The 21,632-nt window shown below is 37.2% G+C and overlaps 1 protein-coding gene across 1 annotated transcript; it reads left to right on the top strand.

The window, feature by feature from the left end:
- Positions 1-9,421: 9,421 nt before the first annotated feature.
- On the top strand, positions 9,422-17,983 carry LOC134662351 (N-acetylglucosamine-6-phosphate deacetylase). The gene is made up of 6 exons (XM_063518545.1): positions 9,422-9,741; positions 9,981-10,255; positions 11,668-11,886; positions 14,360-14,495; positions 15,256-15,432; positions 17,712-17,983. The coding sequence occupies exons 1-6, from the start codon at positions 9,537-9,539 to the stop codon at positions 17,903-17,905; spliced, it is 1,206 nt and encodes a 401-aa protein (XP_063374615.1). The 5' UTR covers positions 9,422-9,536; the 3' UTR covers positions 17,906-17,983.
- Positions 17,984-21,632: the final 3,649 nt, after the last annotated feature.

Consider the following 21,632-nt stretch of genomic DNA (forward strand, 5'->3'; position numbering starts at 1 on the left):
TTCCTACTAGTTGGAAGGAAGCGGTCGTCACACCACTGCCAAAAAAAGATCAAGTTAATGATTACCGCGATCTCCGACCAATTAGCATCCTACCAGCTATGTCGAAAATATTAGAGAAAGCAATGACCAAGCAATTATCTTCGTATCTTGAGGGGTCTGGTGTAATTCCGGATAATCAGTCAGGTTTCCGAGCAGGGCGCAGTCCTGAGACTACCTTGTTAAATGTCGTAGACGAGATAGTTCACGCCACAGACAGAGGGTTAGTATCTATACTGGTTTTATTAGATTTCTCAAGAGCGTTTGATTCTTTAGATATAGAGCTTCTACTTTGCAAACTTCGTTACTATGGGCTAGACAGTGTGGCGCTGAGGCTCATGAAGAACTACTTAGTAGGCCGGAAGCAGATGGTAAAGTGTCTGAATAAAAACGGAAGACCCACCTCGCAGCTGTGACCCGTGGGTTCAGGGAGCGTGTATCTCGCCTCTGCTCTACGCAGTGTACACGGCGGAGTTGCCGCACGCCGCGCAGCACGCGCGCTGCGAGATGTTCGCGGACGACACGCAGTTGCTGCTATCGTTCGCGCCGGAGGACGCCGCAAGCGCCGTGCGTCGGCTCAACGAGGACCTGCAACGAGTGTGGGAGTGGGCGCGGGACAACGCGCTCTGCCTCAACCCGGGGAAAACCAATGCAATCATGTTTGGGGCGAGGAATTCTGTTAGACACATGCAGTCGCTCGGTCTTCCCGTACGCCTAGGCGGTACAGACATACCTTTTGTGGATTGTGCTAGAAACCTGGGCTTATACATGGATTCGGGTCTTAAATTCGAGAAACATATAAATTTGAAGGTAAAAGCTGCAATGTACAAACTCAAGTCCTTGTATAAAATAAATGAATTCCTTAGCGCTGAAGTGAGACGAACGCTAGTTGAATCGGTAATTTTGTCACAATTTAATTATTGCGACACACTACGGGCCGTGTATATTACAGAAAACAAGTCAGCGTATACAAAAAGTTCAAAACTCTTGTGCAAGATTTAGTGAGCGGCTTGGGCGTCGCGATCGTATAACTCCAGCGCTCAATCAACTAAATTCGCTGAAAATGTCCGCGCGGCGGCGGGTCCACCTCGCGTGCGCGACGTTCCGCGTGTTAGCACAGTAAACGTCGCGCGCGCTGGCCGACAAGCTGCGGCGCGCGGCCGACTCCGCGCGCCCGCGCCGGGCCCTCCACGCGCTGCTGCTGGTACCGCCATCGTGCGGCCGCGTTCAGGGGGTCATTTCGCTACGCTGCCACCAAATGTTGGAACGATATCCCCCCTCCTGTGCGTGAGGCAAAGAGTATCCAACAGTTCAAATCTAGACTTAAAAAGTTGTACATTAATTATCAAAAAGAGTTTGTGAATATACACGTGACCAGCCCCGTGAGGGATGCGTTCATAAAGTTAACTTTTAGGTAAATACTAACCACACGAAACATATGCTATACTGTTCCTGTATTAAGTACCCCGTAAGGAAACTATTGTTACATACTAAAGTTTTGGTTTTTATTGTGAATTTCATAATTTAAAAAATATTTAATCTTAATACCATTCCAATTACCTGACCAAGGGCGGGTTTAAATTCAGCAAGCTGTACCCGTACCTTTTTCATTACTTACACAATTTGTTGCACAATGTTTAGATAAATACTGTACTTACTTCATGTACCTAAGATGGACTAATTACCTACCTAACCCTTATATTATACCTAAGAACTGATGTAAAAAGTAATGAAATAAATGCATTTGTATTTGTATTTGTAATTTACTTTCTATACATCTCGTTCACACTAATATGCGAGTACGGGGAGATGTATAGAAAGTAAATTACGTTCTCGATGGCGTTTATGTCAGTGCCAAACTGATGGTAGCCGTACAAGTACTTAACTTCAATAACGTCCGTTTTCAAGCTTTTGATGAAAAAGAAATAAAAGTTTCACAAACTACCTGTTGGTACTTATTGGAATTATAGAAATTGCATTTATTAACATGCATTATCATTTCAATTATTAAAGAGATAATTGAAAATGTAATAATCTTAAAGGGCTCCAACGCACTTACAACCCCCTCTGGTGTTGCGGCTGTCCATGGGCGACGGAAATTGTTTACCATCAGGCGATTCGTGTGCTCATTTGCCTCCTATATTATAAAAAAGTAAAGTATACTTGGTTAACGAGATCTTGTCAGTAGAAAAAGGCGGCAAATTTGAAAAATGTAGGTGCGAAGGGATATCGTCTCAGAAAATTTGAATTTCGCGCCTTTTTTAACCGACTTCCAAATCTAAAAGGAGGAGGTTATCAATTCGGTTGTATGTTTTTGTTTTTTTTTTATGTTTGTTCTGTAACTTCTAAAATAAGAGAATGATAAAACTAAAAAAAATATAATATAATGCAAACTTCCACCGAAAATTGGTTTGAACGAGATCTAGTAAGTAGTTTTTTTTAATACGTCATAAATCCCCTAAATACGGAACCCTTCATGGGCGAGTCCGACTCGCACTTGGCCGCTTTTTTTCTATTAAAGATTTTTTACTGACAAGGTTTGGTTGACCAGCTGTAAGTTACCGGGTGCTCGGATGTGATTATTTTGTAGTAACTATAATGATTATATTATGAGGTAGGTAGCGATAACTGTGCATTATACGTATATGTATAATACGCAAGATATTATTACGTATAGCTGGTCAACCAAATCTTGTCAGTAAAAAAAGGCGCGAAATTCAAATTTTCTATGGGACGATATCCCTTCGCGCCTACATTTTTTAAATTTGCCGCCTTTTTCTACTGACAAGATCTGGTTGACCAAGTATATTTATTTTATTTAGTTATATAAAATGAATATACCTATTAGGTACCTATAAGATGTCAATCACAATGAAAAAATCAACAATGATCGACTCTAATGTACCTACTATAGTAGTTTATGCAACAGTGATATAATAAGGGTTATTAATTATGAGCTGTTGCATACATTACTTTTTCTATGACAGCTGCAGCAAAAAAAAAAAAAAAAAAAAAAGTTATTATTGTAAATGAAAACATACCTCTTTCAATCAAGATGATCGGAACTTGTATCTTTAAAAAAAATAAAGCAGTTGTATTATACTCATAAGATGACTGCTAGCAGTCATCTTATGAGCCTATAGACAAAGCATTCAAATGACATTGCTTTAGATATCACTGTCAGTCATTTAATTGACACATTTAAGTGCTGGAGTAGAAAAAATATGTATGTAGGTACCTATACCTATGTAATGTAATATTTCATTCGGTAAACACATTAGTGAAAGTCGGTCCTCTATCTACTATAACCGGATTTGTTTCTGGCCGAAAAGAGACTTTAAGGCTTTAAGCGACCCTTTTTGGGTAGCGGGCTTTAAATATTTTAGCAGCTTATAGGTACAACGGTACCTAACTAAATTGATTAAGTATCAGTACCTATCCTTCTATATAATAGGGCCCTTTTAGCTTACATAGAAATTGATATCGGCCAGAATGTATACCGGTTTAAAAATGTACTATTTACCATTTGTCCTTATCTGTCATTTAGACTTATGTATTTGTAAGATAGGGATAAAACATAATTTAACTAAATCAGGCCCGTAAAGTTTTATGAATAAGGGTTACTATATTGGTCAACCAGATCTTGACAGTAGAAAAAGGCGGCAAATTTGAAAAATGTAGGCGCAAAGGGATATCGTCCCACAGAAAAATTGAATTTCGCGCCTTTTTTTACTGACAAGATTTGGTTGACCAGCTATATTAAATTTATCATTCAAAAACATCATTATAAATAAATTCTACTACCCAACCCAACATGAGGAATCGACTCGCATAAACATACTTTGCCAGTCTTGTGTTTAAAATGCATAGGTGATTAAATTTTTATATATAACTTTTTTCTTCTTATCCTCTAATATTTCGATTCCAATAGGTCTGTACGCCGCTTGAGTAAATACCTACACATTTAGCATCGTCGGCTCCTCAACTACGACTCTTCTCTTTCCGAAATTCCGAACAGACTCTAGGCCAAACCGCACATAGAGGCTTTTAGCCATGGTCTTATAAAACATGGTCTTCTCTTCCTAGAGTGACACAGGCCTACGTCACCAAGGCCCCAACGTTATCTGTTCTCTTTGACGGCGCAGCAACTACATAGTATCATTTCTCTCTCCTCGCTCTTGTAATAATGCAGTTTGTCAAAAAAGGACAACCATACCGTTGACAAGATAGACTTCAAATCAAGGTGTTACCGTTTTAGGTGGTGTCAAGTTGTGTATGTGTATGTGTGCTTTTTTAGGGATGTGAAAAGTCGATTTTAATCATGTTATATATCGATAAACGCTACACAGCGGAAGGAAATAGCGATTAATTGAAGCTTCAATATCTTCGTTAAAAATAAACATAATTGAAATGCTAATGGATAGGTAATGAATATATTATAATATCATAATATATGTAATTCATTTATTGCGGAACACATATTTTTGTAGGTATTTGTGTATTGTAATCAAAAATCTGAACTTTCGCTTTGTTCCCTGCTGTGGCGTGACGATAAAATCGTGATCTGATAACCTCCATAAAGAATAGAAGCGTTATTTGTTTATTTTAGTTGTCGTTAAACCTTTCAAGTAAAATTAAAATTGCAAGAAATGTCGATAGTTTATCGATATGACTTTATCCACATGGCTACAGCAAGGTGGATTCACATTGTTAATCGTACACTATAATAAATAAACAAAAGTGGTAACAGTGACAGCTCGCTTAGAGTCCATCTTTCAAAGAGTAGTATAATATATAGTCCGTCAACCAAATCTTGTCAGTAGCAATGTAAAGCAAACTAAAGTAGGGCAACACTCAAAGAGCAGTATTGCGCTAAGAAAAGCAGCAATGTACATCGAACCATAAGATTTTTTTTCCGCTGAGCGCGCCCTGCGTACCCTGCGTACGTCAATTCAAATTGTCACTCGCGGTTTATTGAAAAAAATTGAAACATGGACGGACAATTTAAAAGCGATGTTAAAACAATGTTAATCAAAATGATGAACAAATTTAAAGATATCAAAAACAACTCTCTATCGTAGTGCTTATATTCTCTTTGTTCCCTATGTCTTCTAAGTTTACTAAAATAAAATCATATCAAAATGCAGATAATTAGATAGTGCATATATTTGTTATTTACAATATAATATGCCACTTGTTAATGTAAATTAGTGTACTGTTCTGAATGAATATGACATACCTGTGTAATTTTTTTGATTGGTATATATTGTACAATATACATATTAAAAATAAAACAACTGATATTTGGGTGTTTATTTAATTTAAAGGTAAATAAGATAAGGGGCACTTTTCGACTTGGTTGCGTTGTACACGTATATAAACCGCCATAGGTAAGTATTGTCTGAAGAGATACTTTCTACTACGAACGCCTTATATTGGGCAAGATTTAATCCTGCAACAAACATGTATGGATTAGGTAGATATTGCGAAAGAACGGCGATATAATCAAGGCTCTTAATACTGTTTAAAAGGTTTACCTTTGTAAATAGTCACAACTGATTGCTGAAAATATTAGACATGTGGGCCTATGGACGGTTTCCAGGACACAATTTATGGTCTTGTTGGATAGATTTAGGCATACGTTTTAATTTTATTTATGCCTTTTAACCCTACAAACAAAAAAACTGAACATAATCTTAAAAGTTCGAAAGAGTTCTTCCAGTATGTACTTGTCATAACCTCAATTTTTAGTAATGTTTACCATCAACGAGCATGATTGTACATTGTAGGCCCCTTAGCTTTGCTTATTCTTATTTAATGTATTGGTATTTAATGGTGACAGCAGAAATATCTCTTGAAACAGAAACGATTCAGAATGAAAACCAAATGAAAACAAATAAGGTGACGGCTGTCGTTCACGATCCACATTCCACAGATAAAACACAGATGACACGCATTTTGGAATTATTCGAACACAGTGTTGCTAACCCGCGATTTTTCAAATTTGCCGCCTTTTACTACTGACAAGATTTGGTTGACGGACTTTATGTAACACTCAAAGAGCAGAAATGCGCTAGGAAAAGCAGCAATGTACATCGAACCAAATCGTGTTTATTTTTCCGCCCTTCATACGTCAGTTCGAGTGAATTATCATAACCTCAAATTTTAGTACTAATGTTAACCGTCAACGAGCATGATTGTACATTGTAGGCACCTTAGCTTTGCTTGAGGTCATGCATAATCTTGGTATTTAATGGTGACAGCAGAAATTTCTCTTGAAATAGAAACGATTCAGAATGTAAACTATTGTAAACAATAAGATGATGGCTGTCATTCACGATCCACATTCCACAGATAACACACAGATGACACGCGATTTTGGAATTATTCGAACACAGTGTTGCTAACCCGCGATTTTTCAAATTTGCCGCCTTTTACTACTGACAAGATTTGGTTGATCCAGTACAGGGGGGGGGACACTAGGAATGTAGTTAACGTCAGTAAAGATGCAGGCGATTTCTATATTTTGCCCCCGACAACATACTATTGCGTAAAGTTGACTTTCGATTACACAAACTACGTCACCAGATGTCACTATAAAATTCATATAATTTTAGTGGCATTAATATTAAAATATAAATAAGTGCGAATTAATATTTTTAATTATTATAATTTTCAATTAATTTTGCGAAAAAATAAGAGTTTTGTTAAAATGTGATTTAATTATGCTGGCAACACTTGCATAACCGCCAAGACCATAGAGGTACAATCATAATTATATAGATGAAATGGGCGAGGAGCCAGTTGACCGAACGAGATGCACTTATAGAACTTTTAGTATGGAGTAGCAGAGAAAGCGCTTTTGAAATAACCCGACCAAATTACGTAGGTTATGTTTGGTAGGTTGTCAGGAACGTCAAAAAGTGTTTTTAATTTGGTCGCATCACGTATGTTCTGTCCCTCACGGGCGCACGCGTATAGCTCATCTAAGTATATAATACTAGGTATATGGCCAAGACATGCAATTTTTTAGCTGTCACTGGAAGAGCGTAAATTAAAAATATTTTAGTGATGGTTGAGCCATTTTCTTCGTTATGGTTTGGTTATGGTGCTGGAGGAAATTAGATTATAGCCCGAATGAAAACACATGCATGCCCTGCCCTGCCATGCCCTGTTGTGAAAACCTCCAGAAAGTGCGTTGAGTTCTGTGTTATTTTGTGCAATATGGACGCTATTTTAGAGTAAATTTATTTCGTGGTAGGTATCTAATAAGTACCTACTTTTGATAAGGCACGCCACTATCGATAAATCTGCTACAATGCCTAGACTATGTGCTTGTATTGTGCGTAGTAAATTATTCATATTTTCTTATTAACATGTATTTTCTTGTGTGTGAATGCTTTTTCACCACACTCGCTTTCTTTTCTATTGTTTACCTAAAATTGTACTTTCCTAGCGATAATGTGATGTAAAACATATATGCAATAAACATATTGAATTTAATATTCTGTTTTTTTCTTTATTCCATTATTGATAACATTAACCTTTTCCACATAATGTTAGGTCTACTTGGGCGGTTTACAAGTACATTTTTTGTTTGATTTCTTGTAAATAATTAAAGGTTTTTGTTACAAGAAACCAAACAAAAAATGGACTTGTAAACCGCCCGATTAGACCTAATATTATGTGGAACGAAAGTACACGTATGGATGCATATGTAGTTGTGCACGCACACAAACATACTTAGTATCGGCGGAGAATCAGAGATGGCTCTTTCAAATGAGTTTCCATAAAATGCTTCAAGAGGGCTCTCTTTACCTATATACTTACTTTACTCTTTGATCCAGTATATGTACGTCACAATAACATTGCCACTTTATTTCAACATAACATGTTCCATGGGTACATTATATTTATGGTTAATAAGTTAAAATATTTCTTTATAATTTTATCATTTTCATTTATATGTATTTTATCGTAAATTTTACAATAACACGTCATTTTTATATATTCGTTAGCAAATCTTCCGATTCACGAAAGAAATTTCAGACGTTCGGGTAATTCTGTTTACACTACTGGCAACACAGGATAGCGCTGTTTGACAATCCGCCATTTTGTCCCTGACCGTCATCCTTGTCGAACGCGTGTTAATTGTTATTTCCTTCTCGCTTAGTGTCAGCAGTCGCAGTGTTTTCCAAACTTTTCACGTCGTACGCTTGGTAATAATAATAAGACTAAAAAATTAAATAAAAAAATCGTTAGTAATCAACTCCAGAAGAAATTAAAACGAAAATTGCTTAAAGTGTCGAACACCGTTTATTGATTTACTGTGAATTCGTTTTTCAAACGTTTGTTTTGAATAGATAAATAAAGTTTAATTTAATATATTAGATTTGTTTTATTTTACTATGTTTCTACATGAATAACTTAAAATTAATGCCGTTAAAATAATTTTCACCGTTGGTTAAAATTATCCCACATTTTAAAGTTTGAGAACCTGTAAACAGCATGATAACGTAGGCCTGTGTCAGTTAGGTCTTTTTCTACTCCAGCACTTAAATGTGTCAATTAAATGACTGACAGTGATATCTAAAACAATGTCATTTGAATGCTTTGTCTATAGGCTCATAAGATGACTGCTAGCAGTCATCTTATGAGTATAATACAACTGCTTTATTTTTTTTAAAGATACAAGTTCCGATCATCTTGATTGAAAGAGGTATGTTTTCATTCACAATAATAACTCTTTTTTTTTTTTTAATAATAACTCTTTTTTTTTTAAATAATAACTCAATTTTTTTTAAATAATAACTCTTTTTTTTTAATAATAACTCTTTTTTTTTTTTTGCTGCAGCTGTCATAGAAAAAGTAATGTATGCAACAGCTCATAATTGGTTCTTAAAATTCTCGGGTCTTTTTTTACAAAACTCGACTACGTCTCGTTTTGTAACTTCGACCCTTGAATTTTAAGAACCCTTATTATATCACTGTTGCATAAACTACTATTCGCGAATCTCGGAAGAGAGTACGAGGCGGAGTATATTATTATACCATGGTTTTAACCAACTATTAAGTCAATCAGCCTTGAATCTCATTAAATATAGTTTGTCAAAGGACTGTCTCATTTCAAACATAGACAGAGAGAATCATATTATCTTTGTCTTACACTAGTAAATACTAGCACCCAAAAGAAAAGGATGAATATATTTTTTTTTGTTCTTATTTTCTGACAAATTGGTTTGACCAACTATAAATACCTATTTATTTGGTTCACATAAAAAAATATTTTTGCTGAAGTGTAGGATGTTTGGAGCACAATACGGACCTATAAAATGTCACTGTCACTAGGTTGTCACTGTCAGTGTCAGCTGCGATGCGAGTGGCGTATTTAATTTAATGTATTATTTTATTTTATTTATTGTTCAGTTCGTTGAAACCGTTTCGGTAGACCGGTTACTTCCACTTTTTCTTTGTTCTGACCTAATTGTTTATCTATTAAAATGAAAGCTAAATCAGGGTTGACTCGTTTTCATAACTGCTTTATTCTTCGCGATAGTGCAATAATAAAAGAGGACCTCTGGATTCGAAATGGTAAAATTGAAAATCCTGAACATATATTTTATGTAGAACAACTTGAAGCTGACGAGACAATAAACTGTGAGAGCTTACTGATTTCGCCAGGTTTTATCGACATTCAAATTAATGGTAAGCTTATTTTACTTATTGTTCCTTTTACAAGCAGTACAAAAAAATGTATATAATTGTCTTTAGTTGGCCATAAAACTAGGTCATGTCTTAAGTTGTTGTTACTTATCTCTCATTTTTAAGTTTATTCCTACACATTTTATTTATGTTCACAACTCATAAAAAATAAAAATTAAGCAGGTACCATAATTTTCTTACCATTACAAATGCTTGTATTTACCAGCTAGTTATTTTTATAGGCGGATGGGGAATCGATTTTTCATATGACAGTGAAAATGTTGAAGACGGTGTCCATAAAGTAGCCCAAAATTTGTTGTCACATGGAGTGACATCCTTCTGCCCAACCATGGTGACGTCAGATAAGGAAAAATATAAGAAAATCCTTCCCCACATTAAAAAGAGTCCTGGTGGCAAACATGGGGCCACTATCCTCGGAGTCCACCTAGAGGGCCCATTTATTAATATAGAAAAGAAGGGGGCACATATGGATCAATACATCAAATCACTAGACAAGGTATTTTTTTTTAATAACTGAAATTGTTTAAATTCACTGAGTTTTTAGTTTAATCAATATTTGTTAGACTTTATTTTGTTTAGTAATGTGAATAACCTAGGTGTAACCTAAGACAGAACTTCATATATTAAACAAATCAATATAATATTTCCCTTTAAGATTACATTGGTTTTACCTTTTGGCTACCAACATTATTAGCGTCTCCAGTTACCTGAGTTTACCATATTAGTTTTAGCTTACTTCTATCCTTATGATACAATGTAATGAATCTTTAGAAAATAGCATATTCTAGTCATTCCATCAGTCCCGGAAGTACCTATGCGGTTAAACAATAAGTATGTGGCTGTTGATTGGTTGTCAATCAGTATTATCAATGGCCTACTTAAAATAACAAGTGTCCACAGAGATAGCGAGCCAATGAACTTTTTATCTGTTATTAAAAAAATATTTACAATGTATATGATGATTGTGCAATGAATTGATGCCACATTGTTTACACTAACAGAATAAATATCGATGTCGGTCGCGCGTGCATTTCTCGTACTTGTTCGTACATGTATTCGCGCAAGCAAGACGCACGGGTGACTGACATCATTTAGATTTAATTTTGATGTCACAATGTAGGTTGGAATTGGCCTTCAGGAGTATGTAGGTAAATGGGTTAATCAACTTTTTCATGTACTTTCATATCATACTACATTGTATGAGAGTCATAATATGACTCTCAGACAGTTGATTTATTACAATAGGTATTAAATAAAAAACTTCTTAAATATGGATGAGGAGTAGGTAAATCCGACTACTTTAAAATGTCGCCTAAAGTCTATTTTTTTATTCGGTAGACTTAAATGACAGTTAATAGTATGAAATGTCATTTCATACTATTAACTGTCATTTCAGTCTACCGAATAAAAAAATAGACTTTAGTTTCGAAAATCACTCATAATTCCATCATATTAGAGTTCATTTTTGAGATTACCTGACATCCTGAACTTTTCGGAATTACCCGAATTCACCTTATACAACATGTAAACTTATGAAAAGCATTCCTTGCAACTGGTTTTTTTAAACAAACTATACTTCTACTTATGTCTCTACTGCGTTAGAGTTGCCCCTCAGACAACATAATAGAATAATAATAAGATAAAGTTTATTGCCCATAATATAATTTTATAATACGAAGAACGGCTTTTTCATGAGATTATCATGGACGCCAAGTCCATATTACCATTCCATATTGCATATCAATCTGATCCGATATCATTATGTCATTATTGGTAGCAAGATGCGCTTCAAATACTAATAAGTAAATATATTACAAGTACGAGTAGGTATCACAACCAGACGTTAAAGCTTGAATGCTGGTTGTTTTAAAGGGTAAACTAGACTTACTTTGTATTAAAACATTTCAGGGCATAGACACTATTAATGAGATATACGGATCCCTTGACAACGTAGTTATGGTGACTCTGGCCCCTGAACTGCCGGGAGCCACTCAAGCCATCAAGGACTTGACGAAATTGGGTATTAAAGTCGCACTAGGGCATTCAGCGGCGAGCCTAGCTCAGGGAGAGGAGGCGATTAAGAATGGAGCTAATCTCATAACGCATCTGTTCAACGCAATGTTGCCAGTAAGTATTATTTTCTCACCAGTTTTTCTAATTGTATTAATTGACGGAGCGAAGGCGAAGGTCTCCGTTTCAGCTTGGGCAAAAAATATTTAGTATATGTCCGGATGTCCTCGTCTACGGGTCTACGGGAGTAGGTTTGATAATGATATATATTTTTTTGTCGATCCGGTTTTTAGAAATATTTCAAAAATGTCTACAGCTCACAGAGCCACTTAGAGATGGACCTAGTCTACAGATAGTCTACAAGGTATCAGGGACGAGATACTGACGCGGCGCTCACAGAGCTGATTCATTGATTACAGGAGGTATAGGTATCGGCAGGAGAGTTTGGGGTGAATGATTACGACACAAGAGTACCTATATAGGTAAGAGTACCTATTTATATACTAATCGCTAAACAGTATTGAATGAACGAATGAGTGAATGTGACATAAGCGCACGATATTAATCTAACCTTGGAGGATACAACTAAACGGAGTAGCCATTAACAGGCTTTCCCCTCTGTCGAAAATAGGCGGCCAACGGTCATACACAATGTATGGACTGACGTTTATCTGACATGGCTATTTTTACGTTACGCATACATTTGACGTTCCCCTCCCCCGCAAAAATCGGCAGACTGTTTTGTACAGAAAATTACAGACATGGCGTCTCCGTTTGATTATATCCTCCAAGAATCTAACAGAAATAAAAAACGTTAAAGAAACTTGTTGGTAAATCTTGCAGTTGGCTGTCTAACTTACTATCGGTACAAAAAAAGAACACTAATTTCGAAATCTCAATGTCATTACATGATTTGTTGTTACATATGTGACTTCAACTCTAGTATAGGTGAACCAGGATCTATTGAGGGTGCGCCATGTTGCGGAATTTCACTGGAACTAATTTTTTCATACTACACTGAATTGTCACCCTATACATGAGAATAACAGCGCCCTCTTGACAATTATCATATATTACTGGTCAGGCTATACCGATACCTATCGGAAATGAATAATTACTGTAGCGGCCACTTTAGTAAGATACAATGTATATTGTCACAAACACAATGTATATTGTAAATGGGCGTTTTTTTTTAAGTTGTCCCCTCTACACTTTTTTTTCAAATTTGGGATTTTTTATGTTATTTCTACTCAGAATCACGAACTCTTTCTATCCTAATAGGAGAAAAAAAGTGTCCTAAGGTTTTTATTTCCATTCCGTCACCATTTTTCATAGACTTTGTATGGCGATCGCGCAATGGAAAGATCGAAAAATGTATGGAAATTTTGGGACACTTTTTTTCTCCTATTAGGATAGAAAGAGCTCGTGATTCTGAGTAGAAATAACATAAAAAATCCCAAATTTGAAAAAAAATTTAGGGGACGACTTTAAAAAAAAACGCCCAAATAAATAAATGAATGATCTTTTTTCAATGAGTCGCCGCTCCTATGCTAAATGCCTACGGTACTTAAGGTATGTACTAATAATACCTACTAATATTATAAATGCGAAAGTAACTCTTTCTGTTACCTCTTCAGCTTCACGCTTAACCGATTGAGACATTTAGTATGGAGGCAGTTTGAGGCCCGGGGAAGGACATAAGACAGTTTGTAACCTTTTTTAACCGACTTCCAAATCTAAAAGGAGAAGGTTATCAATTCGGTTGTATGTTTTTTTTTATATAACCGATTTTTAACCGTCTTAAACAAACAGGAGGTGCTCAGTTTGACCCGTATTTATAGAGTTGTTTGTTTGAAAGGTGACTTAATCATTAACATTTTTAGCTCTAGAACTAGGTAACTGTTAAAAATCTGTTACTTAGGTGGTTTAAAGAACATTAGGTTAGGTCTTTTCTAGTTCATGTCTTACATGAATTTAGAAAAATTTACATACTCGTACATATGTATATGAATACTCATATTAAAATACAGTGCATTAGTCACAGTTGTCAACGCTTACAGGCCAATTCGAACGTACTTTTGATATCAAAACGATAATCTGAATGATGTCAGTTACCTATACATATACATATATGTACGTAGTTATCATTCGCGCGTTCATTTCGCTCGGGCTTGTCTTGTCCGTACATGTATTAGCGCGAGCGAGAGGCACGAGTGAATGACAAATATCGTTTTAATGTCAAATCTACGTTACAAATTGGTCTGTTAGTTTGCCAAGCAAATTTACATATGACTGGGCTGACCTTACCGTGTTTGAGTTGAGGGTTGACCTCTAGTCAAGGCTGTTTCTTTTTTGTAATGGATTTCCTCTCATTAGACCTCTCAAATCTCCCAATGTTTATAAATGATAGATAAATCATTTATGTATGTATTTGAAATATGTTTTTGTTTTATTACGCCGCGAGCCGTGCCGTAAATTGGGTACGCCACGTCCACGTGCCACGTTACGTCAGGAGGAAAATATAAAAACTCATTGTCAGTATGTTTTATTGCTTGTCAATGCTAGTAGTAATTCATGTCCTGTGTGTTAGTTCCATCACCGCGACCCCGGCTTGGTTGGGCTGCTGGCGTCGACTACCAACAAGCAGGTCTACTACGGAATAATATCGGACGGGCTCCACACACACCCCGCGGCGCTGAGGATAGCCTGCCGGACTAACCCTGCAGGTAACGTACAGTCAGCTGCAGAGGGGTTGACCCCCCCTGCTAACCCACTTCTGCAGGGGGGCTCACCTCTCTTTGCAGCTGATTACCTACATACAGTGGTGATCTGCGTTGTATGTGCAATTGTAATATTATCAGGGGGGTGTCACTCCGCAGTTTAGGTACATTTGGCCGGCGCGTCCATCGGACAGGCGTATGGCAGTGGGCTGCCGCTCGGCGTGCACGATAGTCGTGTCATGTGGCGCTCGCGCAAAATTGAAAATACACAATGGCTTCGAAACTTACTTCCGTGAGAATCAGACATACTATCTCTGGATAAAAAATGTATGTTTACATAATCAACGTTTGTAATTCCTACATATTTATCTTAAAAATAATAAATCAGTGGGTATAGGTATAAAAACTTGTCAAGTGATAACCCCGTGCCGACACTCACAGCTCGGTCATAAAACTGCGGCGCGCAAAGGAGATTCACGGTTCGTGCGCGGTTATAAGTTTCAATTTTGCTTGCAGGCGGCGATATAGGTGTAATTTTATACCTAAATCTGACTTTTGTGAAGGAGTGAATTTTCTGTACGGTAGTACTATTAGTTATTCTGTGATATTATTGTGTTGTTATAATTGTTAATGTTGCTTTTTTAATGTAATATATAATATCACGTGTTGGACTAGTCTAGAATTTGATTATGAGTATGAGTATAAATAAATAAATAAAACTTATAAAAAAAATCTCAAGCATCCGCCATTTAAACTTGTTACTTAGGTTTAGTTCTGGTCAGCGACGCCGTGGCAGCCCAAGGCTTGGCGGACGGCAACTACCATATCGGACCGCAGCGGGTGACGGTGCAGGGCGGTAAGGCGTACGTCGAGGGCACTAAGACGCTGTGCGGCAGCACGGCCAACCTCGACGAGTGTGTACGCACCTTTAAGGAGGCTACAGGTAAATTACTACACTTGCTCAAGCAGATCTTGTCAGTAGAAAAAGGCGGCAAATTTGAAAAATGTAGGCGCGAAGGGATATCGTCCCATAGAAAATTTGAAGCGCTGGTGGTCTAGCGGTAAGAGCGTGCGACTTGCAATCCGGAGGTCGCGGGTTCAAACCCCGGCTCGTACCAATGAGTTTTTCGGAACTTATGTACGAAATATCATTTGATATTTACCAGTCGCTTTTCGGTGAAGGAAAACATCGTGAGGAAACCGGACTAATCCCAATAAGGCCTAGTTTACCCTCTGGGTTGGAAGGTCAGATGGCAGTCGCTTTCGTAAAAACTAGTGCCTACGCCAATTCCTGGGATTAGTTGCCAAGCGGACCCCAGGCTCCCATGAGCCGTGGCTAAAATGCCGGGACAACGCGAGGAAGAAGAGATTTTATTATCATAGATTTTTGTTACTGCAAATATTAAATATGTTATTTAGGTTTTTAATATTTTTTTATAGCGGCCACAGAAATACATCATCTGTGATAATGTCTACTGTCTAGCTATCACGGTTCATGAGATACAGTCTGGTGAATTGGTGATAGACAGACAGACAGACGGACAGTGGAGTCTTAATAATAGGGTCTTAGGGTCCCGTTTTTACCCTTTGGGTACGGAACCCTAAAAATTACATTAACATGGACAGCGATATTTAACTCCTATATTTATTTTTGAAAACACCTAGTTACTTCGTACAGCTGTTTTATAGCGAGGGAAAAACATAAACTGTAAGGGTGTTATCACATTGATGCGGTTTGGACAATCACCGCCCGCCGATCCAATTACCCGAAATGTATAAAACAGCAGTCCGATTTTGGGGTTATTCACGGTTATTGCCATGGTAAAGGTCATTCAGTGTGACTTGCGTAATTAGCTCGCGTAGTAGGTATATTATGAGCAGTCATAATTTTACACATATTTACAAATTCGTTAGAACTAGCGACTAGTTTTCATCCTTAGGTATACTACATCCCTACTAATAAGTAGTACTAGTAGGTATTATAATACGAGAGTATCTATCTGTCTGTAACCTCTTCACGTACTAAACACTAATTTAATATGCAACTCTAGTGAAAATAACTCAGCGAGCGAGGTGCCTATACAAAACAATAGCGAAGAATGATGTGGGCGAGGAATGTGTTGGCAGGTACGGAACGGACGCGAGCGAATTACATTAAGAGCCAACAGGAGCTGAGATTTAAATATTTTAGGTAAATTTACCCGTCTCGCTAACGGAAGCGGCTCCTAAAACTAGTGCGATAAGGACAAGGCGAAAAATCCTGCGTAAAAATCTCAAAAATCGAGGTTTCGTACTCGACTGTTTCCTCCTCCAAAACTTAACCAATCGTAACCAAATTTGGAAATCTAAATGATCATGACATTATCTGTGTCGGACCGTTTTGCTTTTTTGGCTAATTGATATAAGTCTTGAATAGCGCGCCTCTCATTGCGGCATAGTCAATTTGGCCATTTTGGCCATTTTTGAAGGGCTCTAAAGGGCATTTTTGAAGGGCGCCTTAAAAAACAAAAATATCAAAAAAAGCAAAACGGTCCGACACAGATATTGACAATATTAATCTGTGTTGAAAAAATCATTGCTCTAGCTTCAAAACCCACGGAGGAAACAGTCGAGTACGTTTGTATGGAGAAATGACCACTCCTGTTGGCTCTTAAAAAGCTCCGCTCCCGCCTCTCCGCACCTCGCTCGCTTTTTTTTTTAAAAGAGCTTGCTACACGCCGTCGCTACACATCCTCGCACCGCTCAACTACCTCGCACATTTCTGGTGGAAACAAAAACCGGCCAAGTGCGAGTCGGACTCGCGCACGGAGGGTTCCGCACCATCAACAAAAAATAGAGCAAAACAAGCAAAAAACGGTCACCCATCCAAGTGCTGACCCCGCCCGACGTTGCTTAACTTCGGTCAAAAATCACGTTTGTTGTATGGGAGCCCCACTTAAATCTTTATTTTATTCTGTTTTTAGTATTTGTTGTTATAGCAGCAATAGAAGTACATCATCTGCGAAAATTTCAACTGTCTAGCTATCACGGTTCGTGAAATACAGCCTGGTGACAGACGGACGGACGGACGGATGGATGGACGGATGGACGGACGGACGGAAGGACGGGAAGGGTCCCGTTTTTACCCTTTGGGTACGGAACCCTAAAAATCAGCTTATGTTTGATGTACCCTAATATTGGTTACATGAACTTATTTGAAGTAAATTTCTACCTTATTTTCAGATTGCACTCTGGAGTACGCCCTCGAAACGGCTACGCTGCACCCCGCCCGGGCTCTGGGCATAGAACACAGAAAGGGCAACCTCAATTTTGGAAGCGACGCGGATTTCGTCGTCATGCACCCTAAAACACTTAAAGTGCTATCCACTTGGATAGCAGGGGAATGTGTGTATAAATGTCAAAGTAACGGAGTATAAATTATTAGCATGTTTTAATGAATTTAATAGCTAATATACAATCGTATGAATATAATAATATTGTGATACGACTTTGAAGATGTACAATTTTTGATACCATTTGAGGTATAGTTTGTTAAAGGGCTGTCTCATTTCAAACATAAACAGATAGAATCATACTATCTTTGTCTAACACTAGTATCTAGCCAAGAAAGATAAGGATGAGTATAGTTTTCCTGGTTCTAACTGACTGACAAATTGGTTTGACCAACTATATCTGAAACCAACTGAAAGTGATAAACATCATAGGATGTTAACATAATTTGTTTAGACAATACGGGGCGGGGCGGGAAAAAAAAATTTGTACCTTATGTAATTTAAGTTCAAATTTCTACAATAAAAATATCTGGAGTTATCAACTTCTTCCCGCCATGTACGGACGGATATAAATATTTAGGTACAGTCAAGTGTAAAAAATGGGTGCACATCTTGCTCAAAAATGTACCTTTTCTGGCAAACCCACTGTCAGTAGAGAAAGGCGCAAAATTAAAATTTTCTACGGAAGGACAACCTTTGGCGCCTAAATATTTTAAATTTGCCGCCTTTTTCAACTGATGGAAATGACAAATGACTTGTTTGGGGGCAAGTTGTTAATTTCAACAGCTCGGTAGTCGGCATTAATCTAAAATTGGTGATTTTATTTTGTATACATGTGGCTGGTAGATGAGATTGATCCATAATGATTTAAATTCTGACCTAATTGTCAACTTGTAAACTCGACATTCAAGTTGACAATAATCGAAGCAATAGGGATCACAGAGTCGATTAATTTTTTTTATTTCTAATTCTCTGAAAGAGGGTCATTGTTGTTCTAAAAGGTGTGCAGAATATGGTACGTTTCTGCACTAGACCTTTTTAAGTTCCAGGTACGATTTGTTGAATTCTGGGCCGCCTTCTGGGCTGGCCTTATTTATTTTATATTTTGAGCCAAAATCACTGTTTCTATGGCTGTAAAGTGTTTCTAACAAATAAATAAAATAATATGTTTATTTAATTACAATATTTATGTTTATCCAATATTCTTGTCTCTATTACTACATATAAAATTGCACAATTTTTGAAATACCAAGTAACATTTGTAAAATAACTAACTTAAGGTTACATTTGAACTGACCGCGCAACAGTAGCGCCCCTAGCGGTGAATTTTCGCGATATTTTCTAATTCAAACTTTTTTGAAAATATCGATATGAACAGCACTGGCCTAACTGTGGTATCATTTGTGCACATTGACTTGTCAATTTAGTTCGCCTAATTTTGGAGTTTACTTTTTTTATACTTTGACCTTGTAAATTGGTTACAGCATTTCCTACTGTTCTAATAAAATATCAAATCATGTTACCATTTAGTTAATGAATAATATTTTATATAGCTACGTATAGCTCAAAATAAAATAAATGTACTTTCACTTATTGTTTTTCTTTTGGTTATATAGTTGGTTATAGCCAGGGATCCAATAGGGGACAATAAAATTGTTCAGACTCGTATTGGCAAGGTGCGAAATCGGTGGAGGGGGAAGTGGCGCTGATCGTCACAAACACAGGTAATCTTATGGAATGGCCGCCATTAGTAGTAGTGGCAGCCGCTTGAACTAATTTTACTCCATAAGATTTAACGTAGAAAGTCTGCCAAAATGAGGGCAGCACCAGTCGTGCACCTAGCGAATATCCCAATAGTTATATCAATATGTGTCTAGTGCGATTGAGACACTCCTATAGTTTGATTCACTCTTTCGGGCCGTTTGCCACATTCACTGCCAAGAACACGTAGGCATTGCGGTATCATCTTGGGTCGTCCCATTCGTTTTTCTTTTCTTCTTCTTCTGTTCTTAAATTAGTCCTATTCTGCTTTCGTCACACATTCTACATTGAAAGCCACCGACGATTGTGACGAATGTAGAATGAGTGACGAAAGCAGAATAGGACTAACTTAAGAACTTGACGAAAAAGGAATGGGACGACCCAAGACGATACCGGCATTGCGTGTCCGTTTTGTATTGGAAATAGGACGCTTGGCAAGTTGGCACTGAAAATGTTACTCTAGTTTGCTGTGATCACCTGTATTCCAACATTTCCAACCCCTACTTTCATCATCAAGTCTTCCCAACAACGAACTTGAAAAAGAGCTCAAACTTCGATTTAACCTTTTTTCCAGACGTACGATTTATCAACCACATACGCGCCAATAGAATTTCAACTTTAGCATTCCGATTTAAAGTACAAATTAGATTACTCTTTCGGGAAATGTGACTTGTCTTCAAATCATCAAAGCTGGATTAATTGGATTTTTTGGGAATACCTTGTAGCTTGGTGCGGCCTGGAAAAGGGTTAAGTACTAATTAGTCTGACCTGAATAATCACTGGTGGCCTTAGCGGTAAGAGCGTGCGACTTGCAATCCGGAGGTCGCGGGTTCAAACCCCGGCTCGTACCAAGAGTTTTTCGGAACTTATGTATGAAATATCATTTGATATTTACCAGTCGCTTTTCGGTGAAGGAAAACACCGTGAGGAAACCGGACTAATCCCAATAAGGGCTTAGTTTACCCTCTAAGTTGGAAGGTCAGATGGCAGTCGCTTTCGTAAAAACTAGTGCCCACGCCAATTCCTGGGATTAGTTGTCAAGCGGGCCCCAGGCTCTCCCATGAGCTGTGGCAAAATGCCGGGACAACGCGAGGAAGAAGAGGAGGTGACTAATGGGTACCTATTACCTAATGTATTTCGCAGTGAGGTGGTTGCAAATTATGTCGTACCGTAATTTAATTCTAATTAAGTATAATATCAGGGGGGCCGAGCTTTGCTCGGAAAACACATAAAAACTCAAAAATGCGCGTTTTCTGAGAGATAAAACCTAGCTAGATCGTTTTTTCGCCCCCGAAAACCCCCATATACCAAATTTCTGCGAAATCGTTAGAGCCGTTCCCGAGATCCCCGAAATATATATACATATAAATAAATATACAAGAATTGCTCGTTTAAAGGTATAAGTTATAATAAAACTAAATTTTAGTGGCATGGAAAATCTTTATTGAAGTAAATATATTTATAAAGTCAGTACAATTTAAGTTCAATAGTTTCCAAAAATATTAAAGTGCAGGTTGCTGATCACCTGGCAATGTTAAATATGATTATTTCTTAATTAAAATACAAGCTAATGTTGAGAAAACTGTAATACGTGAATAATAACATGTATATACCTAAATAAAATCATGACAAAAATATATTTTAGGCAGGCTCTGAAATACACTGCTCTTTACTGTTGTTATCCTGGCCACAATTCACGAGAATAAACTTAAAATTATGAAAAAAGAAACCGCTAAGGTCACTTGAAAACCGCACTCGTCTTAAAAACTAAACAAGAGTAGGAGTGCAAGCTACACAACAATAGTATGTTTCCTAGTAACGTTAGCGGTATTAATAATAATTTGGTCAAAGTAAGATGTTCAACTAGTTCAAACAAATAAATTCTACTTCTGTCCACAGGAGCAAATTGACAGTTCAACCCATCTCGTTGACAGAGACCCCATTTACAACTCACGCGACCAACCGTGGACAGATTTGACCAGTTGGGCATCTTAACAATAAGTTTCATTACAATAAAATTAAACATCAGGTTACAAACCACGCAATGTATATATTCATATGTATACAATATTACTAAGTGTATTTATGTATATAATATAAATACATTTTC

The sequence above is a fragment of the Cydia amplana genome, chromosome 3 (assembly GCF_948474715.1).
Source record: "Cydia amplana chromosome 3, ilCydAmpl1.1, whole genome shotgun sequence".
Taxonomy (NCBI): Eukaryota; Metazoa; Arthropoda; class Insecta; order Lepidoptera; family Tortricidae; genus Cydia; species Cydia amplana.